The 14,059-nt window shown below is 38.7% G+C and overlaps 1 protein-coding gene across 5 annotated transcripts in view; it reads left to right on the top strand.

Annotated features, from left to right (window-relative positions):
• Positions 1 to 14,059, top strand: part of LOC113236433 (rho GTPase-activating protein 100F) — a 72,843-nt gene that overhangs the window by 55,064 nt on the left and 3,720 nt on the right. For 3 of the 5 annotated variants that reach the window (XM_026472491.1, XM_026472489.1, XM_026472494.1), the window contains exons 2-18: positions 2,918 to 3,037; positions 4,041 to 4,124; positions 6,333 to 6,431; positions 7,014 to 7,290; positions 7,364 to 7,496; positions 7,939 to 8,103; positions 8,251 to 8,391; positions 8,482 to 8,639; positions 8,721 to 9,183; positions 9,272 to 9,357; positions 9,435 to 9,586; positions 9,697 to 9,943; positions 10,044 to 10,303; positions 10,436 to 10,621; positions 11,079 to 11,301; positions 13,325 to 13,525; positions 13,623 to 13,904. In XM_026472491.1, coding sequence (XP_026328276.1) covers positions 2,918 to 3,037; positions 4,041 to 4,124; positions 6,333 to 6,431; positions 7,014 to 7,290; positions 7,364 to 7,496; positions 7,939 to 8,103; positions 8,251 to 8,391; positions 8,482 to 8,639; positions 8,721 to 9,183; positions 9,272 to 9,357; positions 9,435 to 9,586; positions 9,697 to 9,943; positions 10,044 to 10,303; positions 10,436 to 10,621; positions 11,079 to 11,301; positions 13,325 to 13,525; positions 13,623 to 13,904 — 3,277 coding nt within the window. The remainder of the gene's footprint in view (positions 1 to 2,917; positions 3,038 to 4,040; positions 4,125 to 6,332; positions 6,432 to 7,013; positions 7,291 to 7,363; positions 7,497 to 7,938; positions 8,104 to 8,250; positions 8,392 to 8,481; positions 8,640 to 8,720; positions 9,184 to 9,271; positions 9,358 to 9,434; positions 9,587 to 9,696; positions 9,944 to 10,043; positions 10,304 to 10,435; positions 10,622 to 11,078; positions 11,302 to 13,324; positions 13,526 to 13,622; positions 13,905 to 14,059) is intronic. The other 2 variants (XM_026472493.1, XM_026472492.1) reach the window with 2 other exon arrangements.

The raw sequence follows: 14,059 nt of genomic DNA, 5'->3' as shown, positions 1-14,059 counted from the left end.
TTCTATTCAAATTGAAAACCTTTTTGAAAGTGTACCCTAAATACATTGTTTATGTTTATGCCATTTTTTGCGTCCTCTAGAAACTTACAATTTTCAATTAGCTGTGCTATATTTTTACTTGGCGTTTTCCTCCTTTTGAAGCGTTTTATCCTTCGTTTCAAAGTACTAAATTTGCTATACCAAAGCTCGTTTCTAATTTATAATTTCCTTATTTGCCCAAATTCACCTAGCTTTATTACGTAAACCGCTGCAGGCATAATGAAAGAATTCTTTTAACTGACGTCTCTTTAGCTTATCTACCGCAATTTCTGAGATAAGGCCTCGTTTTATACACCCGCCCCGAGGCGGTGGAAGGGTACAAAGATACCTTGTGATTAATAATTCGGATTGTGTAAACAACCTTTTGATGTTTTAGAGGTATTTCAATTATTTGTTTCTTGTACCTTTAGCGATATCTTAAAATACGTGTATACGTGTATTATACCAAATTTTGTATTCGCCGTATCTGCCCAAGAGTTTGGGCAGAAATAAGTTAAAACGCTTTGGGTAAAAATCCGGTTACAACCAGGGCGGGTTGATCGGGTTTTAACCTACTGCCCATTTCTGTATAAGAGTAATAATTCCATCAAACTTCAGTGATGTGCCAATGACAAACAATTTTATAATACCGTATGACACTTAATCATTCAACCTTTAAATGACTTAATTGAAACCGATCGCCTAAAGTTAACTTTATGATAATGCAAACATTATCTTGTAACTCTTAGGTAAGTTGTTGATATTTATATACTTATGTTATGTACTTCAAGAGTAGTAGATCAACGCACTACTATAGGTAATTCATATCATTATAGGACGAAATATAAATCTCAATTTTAAGTTTATTGTCACGCATCCCTTGCACTAGAATTAAAACAATGTGATGTTTCAATTTCAATATACTACTCCATTCTTAACAAGGATGAGTTATAATGACACATCAGGTTTCAAAGCTGAACGTATCAGCAGTTTATAGCTCTAATAGAGCTGTTTGTTTGTAGCAAACTTGTATTAAAACACCAGCGTCAAAGCGTAGTCCCTTTAATCGCAGAGGTATCGAATTCTTGACATCACTCGTGCACCAAGGACAAAGCGGAGGAAATTCCAAAATTCAAAACATAGTAAATTTACATAAAGTTTCCTAAACAACTCAAAGCTTAGGGGAGTATTCTTTATTATTTTTACTTTAAAATTCTGGATCCGTAGACGTTGATTAGATGTGATGGGTGGGCCCAATTTCTATTCTTTATAATATAATGCTAAAAGCATTATCTACCAGTCAACCTTTAAGAAAAACGAAATTCACGAATGCGGCAAATTAAACAAAATATCACATTAATAGATATATGTGATAAATATATAATCATATATAAATAACAAACAAACCTAATATATATGCACATATATTTATACACGATACTCACAACAACAGGATATGATGATGGTTACCGCTGCGACAAACAATTGAAATGATGCTCATGAACATTATTTTTAAAACAGTATAGAACTAGGAGACTGTACTTTTTTCTGGGGTAGGTTTTTGTTTCAAATTAAAAACTTCAATGGAAGGTTACATACATAGGGCGCACTATAAGTTTCCCGTACTTACATAAACAATATTTAAAAAGTAATTACAACATTTGAAAGTGGAACTCTTTGGCTATAGAATACAGTTTGTTTCATCTGACTGTCTCTTGTTTTTACATTGCGGCGTCATTTTAGAAATTGGTTGTCTACATCACCATGGATTTAACTCGTGAAAATTTTCGTAGTATGATTTTCTACGACTTTAAGTGTAATTTAACAGTTCAGCGGAGCATCGCTCTTCTTCAAACTGCTTTTGGCGATGAAGCATCATACAAGACAACTATTTATAGCTGGTTTGCAGAATTCAAACGCGGTCGTGTGAATCTCAGTGACGAATTCCGTGATGGTCACCCGTTCACTGCTGTGAACAACAAAAACATGGATGCTGTGCGCTGTATGATCAAAACAGACAGGCATGTGACATACCATGTGATTCGGGCATCTTTAGGCATAGGCATGAGTCAAATATAATCAATACTACACAAACATTTGGGTGTGAAAAAGATGAGCTCTCGGTGGATCCCACACAATTTGACTGAGGCTCAAACAACGGATAGGGTCACTTGGTGCAATGCCATGCATACCAAGTTCAACGAAGGGGCGTCAAATTTGGTGTGGAACATAGTAACAGGTGACGAAACATGGATTTATAATTACGATTCCAAAACAAAGCAGCAATCGAGCGTACGGGTCTTTCGAGATGAGCCGAAACCAACCAAAGTGACGCGCGTGCAAAGTGTCTCTAAGCGGATGCTTGCTTCTTTGTTTAATTAAACTGGACACGTGGCTACTGTTACTTTGGAGAATCGTTATACCGTGAATAGTGATTGGTACACGACGATTTGTTTGCCGGAAGTTATTGACGAACTTCGTAAAAATAACCGTAAACGCCATATCATCTTGCACCACGATAATGCCAGTTCTCACACGGCCAGACAGACAAATGAATTTTTGAAGGTGAACAACTTTGATCTTATGAGTTGACTTTTATTTATTTCCAAAAATTAAGAACCAGTTACGCGGTCAACGATTTTCGTTACCTGAACAGTCTGTCGAAGATTATGAAAGATATGTTTCAGAGATTGTCACGGAGGAGTGACATAAATATTTTCAAAAATGGTTCATTCGTTTAAAAAAGTGCATTAACGCTAACGGAGAATATTTTGAGAAATAATAAATTCATTTCGGACCATTTATAGTATTTTTTAATTATTCATTTCGGAAACTTATAGTGCACCCCATGTAAAAATATTATTTCACAGTAAAAATGTGTCATTTTGTTCTATTGCAGGAGAACGGGCGCGCGGCGCCGGACCTGACGGCGTCACCCGGGCGCGCGCCACCCGGCCCGCAGCAGCCGCTGCGCGCCAACCACGCTCCGCCCTGCGTGCTGCAGCCAGACTTCCGCAAGGTACCAACATAGTATAATGAGACAAGTATGATAACTCCATACAAAATAGCAGCGCGGCTTATACGTTCGCAAAATAATAAAAAGCATGTGAGACGGCCAGCGCTATGCGACGCGAATGCATCGCGAGACAGTAGGAATTTGTGTGTCCGTACACAGCACGCGGCGGGCGCGCACATGTATCGAGTTACCATACAACAGTACCAACACCATAATATTTTTTCCTGTCATCAAAATTCTCCTTGCATTCGTATCGATTGCACACACATATACATATATAACGACACACATATATATTTATAAGGGGATATTTGTAAAATACTGACAACCTCGCAGGACTGCATTACTAACATTTATGTGGTCTGTGACTAACATCATAAACAACAACTTTAGTTCTATGACATTTTTACAATATCTACATAATAAATGTACCAAAAGTACACTGACAGTTTTTAGATCTGCATTTGGTAGTAAGGTAGTAAGTATAAACGTCCAACCGTCCTCTCCGACGATCCCCACTCCCGCTCCCGCTTTTGCATCGGACTGGTATTTACGCTAGCGCTTTCTTTTGTTCCTTGTTACCGCACAGAGTCATCAATGTTAACAGCGATCTTTATAAATACTTTATTAAAAGTCATGAAACAAAAGTTGTTTTTTATGATGTTAGTAACATGATTTTGCGAGGTTGTTGGCATTCTGCAAATAACCGTGCGTGTCTAGAGAGGTATAAAGGTATGCTGGTAAAATCTGGTTCAGTGAAGCATTTACTTAACTTGATCCATTTCAGCATACAATTGTCTATGTAATTTAGAGGTCTTCAAATTGAAGCACTACCGGTTTTGACCCGTTATCTTTAATTAGGTGTATCGAAACCTTTTCACAATGCTTGGTTCAAGCTTTCCAAAAAAGAAGTAATTGCCATAATTGCCAATCCATTAACGACATTCGATTAAGCGAGCAGAGTTGAAACACGAGCATTAAATTGTAATGAAACATTAATGTGCAGGTATCAGGTGTAAGCAATGAAATATTCAGGCAGATTGAAATGGTCGAGAATGATCACGACGCGACCACGGCCGCGGCGCTCGAGGTAAGATTAATTTCCTACTTTTTTTTAATTAAAACATTTGTCTGAACGGGGCGATGAAATAAAGAAACAATAAATTCAATTAATGAACATTGAAAGGGTTATCAGAAGCCGTGGTAGCGTAATGGATTGACCTACCGCTTCTCAAGTTGAGGCCGTGGATTCGAGTCCGGGCTCGCACATCTGAGTTTGTCGGAATTTAAGTGCGTGATTTAATTTGAATTTACCATGAGCTATTCAGGGTGAAGGAAAACATCGTGGCGAAACCTGCAAGTAGAAGAAGGTTCACAGCCCTCAGAAAACGTAAAGTCCCCAACCCACATTGGGACAGAGTGGCGGACTATGGCCTAGACCCCTCGCCTGAGAGGAGACCCGTGCCTATCAGTGGGATGTATAAATGGGTTAATGATGTTGAATACGACGAACTTTCCATTGATTAAAACAATCACATGACAACGTTGGATCGGTATACGATTCGTCGGCTTTGCCTGTTGCCTCAGATTGTTTAAGTCATATTCCTGATGAGTTAAGTCTAGAGGTAGAAGGTAGAAGTAAAAGAAAGGGTTATATATTTTCATTATTAATTAAAAGCCGTAGTCTGTATCTAAAATAGTGTTATAACAATTATCTTAGTTTCAACAATAAATTACTTTGCTTAGGAGACGAGATAGTAGAAGGTCAATATACAAAAATAAAACACGAATTCCGTCTCTAAGTTGATGAATTCATCCTGATAAATCGTAACAAGTATTTCGTATTTTATAATTTTACGATATATATGGGCTCTGCTAAATAAATTAGAATGGACCCATTTTTTGTTGCATAGTTGTAGGTATAATGTACATGCCTTTAAAGGTGTTAAAAGAAATTCTAGTAGTTCCAGTTACCACATTAAATAAAATGAATGGGACAGTTAAAATACCATTTTCAAATAATTAGCAAATTTTGGAACACTTGAACTGTTTGTAGCTTTAATTAAAGCAATTTCAAAAAGCAAGGTTGCTAACTAGTAAATGATTTAAAACAGAAGTAGAGATATATCTATTATGGGCTAAATAATTTATCCATACGTAGAAAAAACAAATTCAAGAAATTATCTTTCAACAGAATCGTTACATGTTCCTTGCGACGACGTTTACTTATTACTCATTAAAGTTCTTTTAACTTTCACTCACGGTCGCTGGATTGTTTCGTGACTCGTGAACGCATCTGAGTGGAGCCACTTAAAAAAACCTGTGCAGCTTTAGGAAATGAAACTAGTTTTCCCGATTTAAATCGCGTATATTTGTGTCAAACAAACCGACGTTTCGGGTCCTTTACAGGTCCCATGGTCACGGTTGAAGGGCCCGAAACGTCGGTTTGTTAGAAAAACCAAATATACGTGATTTAAATCCGGAAAAATAGTTTCATTTCCTATGTGTAACAATCGCGAAAACCTAAGAACTATATGTGCAGCTTTATTTTTCGGAAAATATTAAAATTTATTAAATCTACGTATTTACGTTCTGGGTCATGTGTGGTCTATGGCGCTTTAGTAATGTTTAGTTCATTAATTTGTGACTGCAAGAGTGGTGCGCGTATGACGACGATCAGTGACGCTGCAGCGGTGCTGTTAAATATTGTATGATAATTAGTAGTAGTACCACTGCATCGCTTCTATAAGCATCCATTTTGAAGGTTCTACTGACCTCCATATTGGAAGGTGCCCTTAAAAATAATGCTATTGCATTATCTCCTAAGCATCAAGTATATAACAAGTATATAAGAAATAGAGACGAAATGTTATTTAATATGTTTGAAAACTATTCTGCCAAATCATTACGGTGACGACTGCGCTCCGATTGGCCAACCCTAATTCAATTTTGCAATTAGTTGTTTTGCTGTTTTTCCCACACCACCATTTGCATTGTTAGAGATATTATCTTTATTACAATAAATGCAGAACATTTTTGGAATATACGGAGACGCACACACAGGTCAGTTGTTGGCGCTGCGCTGTACCATATCAGCTTTCTAATTTGTGATTTCAGCGCAAACGAGAGTTTATATTTAAAAGTGATATAAGGCTCATTTACCTGATTAGTTGCCAGGGATGGATGGCCCTTATTTCGTCTCTATTTTTGGTTATATACTCGATACTTCTAAGCTTCATTTCGCAGGAATGACTTTGACAGTCGTTTAAATAAACGTCACCTCCCAATTTGTTTACAGGCGGTGGAGCGCCGCGGCGAGATGATCGTGCGGATACTTGAATTGAGACAAATAGGCCGCAACAATATAGAAGCCGCCAAGAAATTTTTCGCACTACAGGTAATTTATGATTCTTTTAGAAACTACAATATAATTACTAACTGTAATGAGTGGACCTAACTAAATACAAAATTTATCATGCCAGGCAAAGATTGCGTATCAGTAAATAATTGCGTACGCTCAAGTTCTTGTAGCTTGTATGACACAAAGAAGTGGATGAGTTACCTATTCACGTATTTTATGCCGCTCCATTGACCCGGATGCTAAACTCGTAACCTAGTGCAGTGAAAGAACTACTCCAGTAGCCTATTGTTCGAGCCTGCCTGCCCCAGATCGTCGGGAATGTGAACGCAATTTAGAGCAGCATTGTTGGAGATGTTGGGATGCAATACCTTAGCTATACTATTGTGGGAAGGCTGCTATTACAGTTCAATACAATATGAAAACGAACGCTGCAATGCAACTGGCTATGTAATCACGATACTGATATTTTTAATGGCTTCGCAGATGATGATTATCATGTTATTATCTATTGACTTCTTTGATACGCGTCAAAAATAAAATACAACAGGATAATTCGAATTGAATGAATTGAAATAAATTCTATTATTTGAATGTACATTTAGTTATGCTAATTTGCAGGACTCACGCCACATAGTTCAACTAGTGGAAATTGTTAAACGTCCCGGCCAAACTTTGGGGTTATATATCAGGGAAGGTGACGGTGGCACCCGGTCTGATGGAGTTTTCATATCTCGGATAGCACTGGAATCAGCCGTGTACAACAGTGGGTGTCTGAAGGTTGGAGATGAGATCCTTGCCGTGAATTTGGTAGATGTTAGGAGAATGTCACTTGATGACGTGGTCATCATTATGTCGATACCTAGAAGACTACTATTATGCACGAGACAAAGGAAAGGTAAGAGTTTCCTCGATACCGAAATTCTTTTTAAAAAGGAAAGTAAATTAAGTAGTTTTTTATTGTTGTAAAGGTAAATCAGTGCCTGGTTCGCCATCGTTACTTCGCACGGAGCACAAACCACCGCCAGTTGTGGTACTAAAAAGGGATTGTCGCGATGATGAAGACAGAGATCGCCTTGACGGCAGAGATGGTCTTTATTCACAGTAAGTGTTTCATTTACGTTTATTATGTGTTTCAATTTACTCAGAGAATTATATAATGTTATGTTTCCAAGTACAAAAAATGTTTGGTTAATTACAGTATTTATTTAGTCTGTGATTAATTACATATTGTGACATTGATGACAACACTTAGAGGAATGCTAAGAAAAGAAGGTTAAATAATTATTGATAACAATGTTCATATGAATCATCATCAGGCGCACAACTTCCCGTCCATCCCGTCACTTAATATTATATTAAAAAAAACATATATACGTGTACCAGAACCACGAAACGAAAAAACCAGAAAAATATATCTTATCAGCATTTCACTTGTAATAAATTATTAATAATCATCATAAGGTTTGAATTTGAATTTGAATTAAGGATTGCGTTTTTACCGGTACGTACTAACTTTTAATGCTTAAAGCTTTTTTCTCAATAGACATGGTACACTACGATCTACCGGAGGACCTGGCGGTGGTGTTCGACCGGTGGGCGATGGCAGAGAAGAAAGAAGTCGATTGCAACTTGGTGGTTTGTCACCCGATTCTACAGCCTTAGACTTATATTACAACTCGCGGCCTCCATCTGATCATTCTACGTGGAGGTCAGTGATCTTCTATTTCAATATCAGTATTTAATAATGTAATCCATCGTTAATGTAGATACATTAACATTTTCTCTTACCGGTTATAATAAAGTATTGCGGTAGGCATGTTTACTCGTAGACGTTCAGTTTCATCTTTTTTCACAGCTATAGGCCTCCACCGCCAGTGATAACAGAACAACCAAAATCATCAGCGACACACTTTGTACCTTACGAGCGATCCTATCCCAACACATTAGACAGCCTTGCTGAGAAAGTTCATTCGTACTACCCTTCTGATACTGGCAGGTAAGCATCCTCCGCTCGATATAATGTAGTGCAATAGCTTATTTGGCGAAAGGTGACATTTTTCAAGACACAGTTGTTCTGTGGTTCTAGCGATGGTTACCATTGGTTACCGCATTTCAGTACACGGTTTGGTGGGAGAGTACCTCGTTCTGGTTCGGAACAGCAACTACCAAGAGCGGAAACACATTCGGACTTCGGGCGTCATTCACTGCTACGGTCAAGTTTGAAAGCTTCTGCGGCAACTGGAGGTAGTAGGCACATCGTCATAAAATCTTGTGAAATCTCTTGTTCAACACCATACCAGAATTAATATGAATATATTTTTTTAGCATCGAGCATAGCGAGATACAATCAACGATACGGAGTAATTGGTGGAACGGGCCTGACGGGCTCTGGTCTCACTGGTACGGGCCTAACTGGGACTGGACTTGGTGGACATGGTCTGCCTTCTGGTTTATCAACTACAGGACTTAGTGGACTGACTGGTTCAAGCTTAGTGGGATCAGGGTTGGCTAGTTCTGGTCTTGGTTCAGGATTGACGGGCAGTGGATTAAGCTCAACACTTGGAACAGGTTACGGAACTACTGGTTTGGGATTATCTTCATACAATAGCAAATTTGGTACATCGAGAAGGAATCGAAGTTTAGATTATTCATCTGATACTGAAGCTACAGCGCCGACAAGAACGCCATATTATTCAGGTCTCAGCGGATACAGGAGTAGTACCTTGGGAAGAGACATTGGATCGAAGTTCAATTCATTGCCAAGAGATGTAAGGGGAACGGGACAGAGGTAAGTTGTAATTAATACATTTCTCTCACGTTTACTATAAATGTACTAAGCTACTCTTAATTTGCTGTATCAATTTTTTAATTTACAGATTAGGCCTAAGCAGACGAGCAGGAAGTGTTCTTCACGATGAACCAGAACCATTATCTTCACGCCTAGATCTACGTTCTTCCAGAGGTGACTCATTTTTCAACCTTAGTTTATCTTTCCTACAGTTCATATTCCAAAGTCCTTATTATTTTATTTTGTCCTAGGCCGTTTGCCATCATCACCATCAGTGTTTACATCAGATGAATATCGTGCGTGGTTGTCGCGGGCTCCATCGACTAGTGCGCTCTATGAGACGTTACGTCCACGACTTCCTACTCATTTTTCAGCAGAAAATATTCACGATGCACTTAAAAATGTGAGTTTGTTTTTAGTTCCATTGCAGTGTTACATTTAATACTGAGACATTTTTCATGTATTTATAATTATTCAAAATATAAAAGCATAAAAGAAAAATTATCTGCTTAGATGGAAAGCGGTAGTCGGTTTGGTTCTACTCTTGGATTGGCTGGCCGAGCAGGAAGAATGGAACGGCCTCGTCATTTACCTGCAAGATCTCTGTCGTCGCAACAATTGGGCCCTACAGGAGGCTCACCTTCTGCCCGCCGCGTAAGGCAGTTGCTTGAACTGGGATCAAGATTCAATTGCCCCAATCCGAGTCCGGTGCCGACTCCAAGCTCGCGACATCAGCGACACCTCGATATCAATCCTAGTGGTGTGTAAATTATGTAATAACATGAACAATAATCGGCGGAAAGTGATACTTTAGACGTTATCAATAATATTTCATAACGAGAATACACACCCTATTTCAGAGTTCCTAAAGTATAAAGTGGAAAAGCCAGCTGCCGGCGGGTTGTCCTCCTCCATGACTGGTCTGTCCCGGTTGGCGGGCGGAATATCGGGCCTATTGTGGGTACATCTATTAGCTGGACGTGGACTGCGACATGGGCCATCAGGCGCTTCTCCTGGTTCCCCACCTTCTGGTCCACTTGCGCCGGCACATCCTCCTTCAGCCCCTAGAGATCTTTATTGCGTACTGGAATGCGACAGAGTGCACAAAGCAAGAACTGTGGTAAGTTGTGTGTTTAGTATCGGTTGTAGTAAAGTACGAAAATGAAAATAATAAATCGTGATGCAAAATTTTATATCAACTACAATGTTAACATGAATTTCATAATGCTGACTTTGTTGTGATTGTTATCAGGTGCGCACCGGCGAACTGCAGTTTGACTGGGATGAAGCATTTGAGTTAGACTTGGTGGACAACAGGCAGCTGGACGTTTTGGTGTACTCATGGGACCCACAACATAGGCACAAGCTGTGTTATCGCGGAGCTGTTACCCTACCTGACCTGCTATCTAGAGCTGCTTCTCATCAACTTGCTATCAAGGTAATAAATTGTTTTTCTTAAAGGTAGACATTGATAACACAGCTTTCGAAAGGCGTTTAGTTTTTTATAATATCTTTTATGATACGAAGTGACTGGACGAACAAGTCGTGCGCCTGGTAGTAAGCGACACGCCTGTTCATAAGTAGTTCCATTGCCACTCGAGAACTTTAAATCGCAAAGGTTTGAGGGACTCACCACTGCCCCCGTCACCCTGTATAAGTTGACAAGTCACATGTGCCTGTAATTACATCAGCACCCTTCAAAACTTTTTTATAGAAATATGCGTCACCCTCTACTTCAAACGTTAGACTGAAACTGTTGTCTAATATTATAATAAAAGCAATACAGACATTTTGTTAAGAACTATAGCGAATAGGCTCTAAGCTATCAAGTTTTTGTTGTTTCTAATATTTAGGCTTTTTATATTATTATTGAATAACGAAAAATGTTTTTATAGATGGAGCCTCGAGGCACACTCTATGTACGCATACGACACACAGATCCCCATGAATTATTCCGTCGAAGACCAGCAGCGCCTCGATTATCTCTTCCTCCATTGTTTGGAGCTGAGCTAGAAGCGGTTGTTGCGAGGGAAGTTAGGCCTCCACACATGCCTCCAGTACCAATCATCGTAAGACGGTGTGTGGAAGAAATAGAACGACGAGGTTTAGACATTATTGGTACGGAATTTTGATACTTAAATTTATTGTCAGTGCGTTACTATTCACCGTGCACCTTAATTTGATTAAAGAAAAGGTTAATTGATTATTATTCTATATATAACTGCCTCCGTGGCCGAACGGTTACCATGCCGGACTGCCACGCAGAGGTCCCAGGTTCGATTCCCGGGCCGGGAGAAATATTTGTATGGCCTACATTTATTTCTCTCGTGAGTTTGGGTGTAATTTGTGGTTGTCTATATGTGTGTCCATGGCACCCGCGACACAGGGTTTCCCTAGTGCGGGGCTATGTTGAGTGTGTGCGTTATTATTATTATTATTATTATTATTATTATTCTTTAATGGCTCTCTAAGTGTCACTGTCAGGGACAATTGACGTGATTCTAAAATATTTCCAATTATAAATACAACAACGACATCCATATACTACGTAACGTACTAAATGCGTTACATACACACACTGTGTTTCACAAAGTTGCGATTACATCACAAAACTTAATTTAATCGGTTGTCAAACATTTAAGATGTCAGACGCAGATGTGGTTTTCTTTGAAAATTTATTTACATTGATGTGTTGTTCACATTTCGCTACTTCGCTTATTGTGTGAACATAAATTTAAAGTTTAAAATGATTCATATTGATTTGGTAAGTAATATTGTTGTTTTTGATTAATTTATGTGCTATTTAATAATTGGTGATAGCGAGATAATTAGTAAAACGCCATGTGTTGTGACGCGCCTTAAGAGTGGTTACATACAGCGACTGCACCGATACAAACGCGCGATTGCATCGATGCAATCGCTTTTAAACCACAATAGTATCGTTATAAAGAAGGCGCCTTCATATAAGTGATTATTTATGCAATTGTATCATAAATGAATCTAATATCAGACGGCAAACGATGTAAATATTTAAGTACATTAATTATTAAATAATATATGTATAATAAATAATAAATAAATTAATGATACACCAGAATATTACTTACCGATTCTATGTAAAAATTTTAAACTAAAAGAAATAGTTTCATTTCCCATGTGTAGCAATCCTGAAAATACAAGAATTTGATTTAATGTGGATGTAATTTAATTTCGTAAATAGTAAAACAATTTTTGTTTTGAAATAGTAGAACTATTTATTTACTAAACCTACAACTGCCTAAAATATTTTATAGTTAACACATATCTACACCACAGATCAAACAAATCTACACTTACTACCAGTTAGGACAGTGGTCAAACGCAAGCCTATTAAAGTAAAAAAAAAACACCAAAAAACTCTTTACAGATCCTTGCAGCTAGTACAGTTGTGGAGCGAGCGGAAGGCCCCTGGGTTAAAGCAAACTTAAATATATTCTGCATCAAATAGCGAAACAAGCGTGAAGAGCCTTGAATGCCGCAGTAGAGTTGCCTGCTTATCGGCATTCTACAGGATATATCTCGGAGACTGTGCGATGGAATTGATAATTTGATTCCGCCTTCCCCTTTCCGTCATCGAGGACCTAGTCGTGGTCTGGGATTTCAGCCCTATGTTGTGGATATTGCCAGGATTCGCACGAAGCGTTACGCTTCCACGTTTACATGGCGAACGGCTAGGGAGTGGAATTCCCTGCCTGCGGACTTGTTCCCGGGACGCTATAACTTGGACCTTTTCAGGGCGAGAACGAATAGGCATTATTTAGGTGTGCATGCTACATCCTCGACCCCATCGTCACTTTCCATCAGGTGAGATGGAGGTCAAATGCGCACTTATTTTTTATAAAAAACCTGGGAAATTCCCAATAGGTATAGACTGTCGCGTCTGCCCACTGTATTACTATACTGAAACTTAAAATTCATCAGTAAAGCAAAACACGATTACTATCAATAGTGTTTTGTTTGGAACATATTATATTTTCTGTGAATACTCTTGTTTATGGTACATTGAAATCTTTGAAATACAACGCTTCCTCTAAAGTGTGTGGTAAATGTGATCTCCACTTTTTTGGAAATTCATTTATCTAACACCATTGCTTTGTTTTAGGCCTTTACCGACTTTGTGGTTCAGCAAACAAGAAACGCATCCTCAGAGAAGCATTTGACCGCAATGCGCGGGGCGTTGAACTGAGCCCCGACTCCGTACCAGACATTAATGTGATCACGGGCCTGCTGAAAGACTATCTACGAGAGCTACCACAGCCACTGTTTAGCAAGTGCTTGTACCAGATGACAGTTGATGCTTTGGGTATGCCTAAAATTTGTATAATGTATATTATCAATTAAACTTATATAATTATTGAGAGTTGAAAAATGAGTTCTAAGTCATCTTTTTTGATTAAAAGGAGTATGTCTACCTGACGACAAAGAAGGCAACGCGCGTCTCATGGCCTCAATAGTGGAATGCTTACCTCGTGCGGCAAGATCGACTCTGGTCTTCCTCTTAGACCACTTAGCTCTCGTTGTAGCCGCACAGGACCGCAACAAGATGTCTCCAAATCACCTTGCGGTGGCCCTAGCTCCACCGCTGATGTTGCATTCTCAACCTCCGGCAGAGTTGGACTATCAGAGGCCGATTCAAGTACTTCAGTGTCTCCTGCAGATCTGGCCACCTCCGAAACGTTCAGGTAATGTCATCTCCAAGCTCAGTCAATTAAATCTAACTTAGTCAATTGACATTGGAATATTACTAAACAAATTCACTATTCAAAACAATTTAGCGGAATCAGTCGCTGTATTTTTTGACAAACTGATTTTTTGATGATACATTATTTAATTATTT

Source organism: Hyposmocoma kahamanoa, unplaced genomic scaffold, assembly GCF_003589595.1.
Source record: "Hyposmocoma kahamanoa isolate Upper Pololo Valley unplaced genomic scaffold, ASM358959v1 92, whole genome shotgun sequence".
Lineage (NCBI taxonomy): Eukaryota > Metazoa > Arthropoda > Insecta > Lepidoptera > Cosmopterigidae > Hyposmocoma > Hyposmocoma kahamanoa.
The sequence above is the reverse complement of the archived record's forward strand: the minus strand, read 5'-3'. Positions and strand labels throughout refer to the sequence as shown.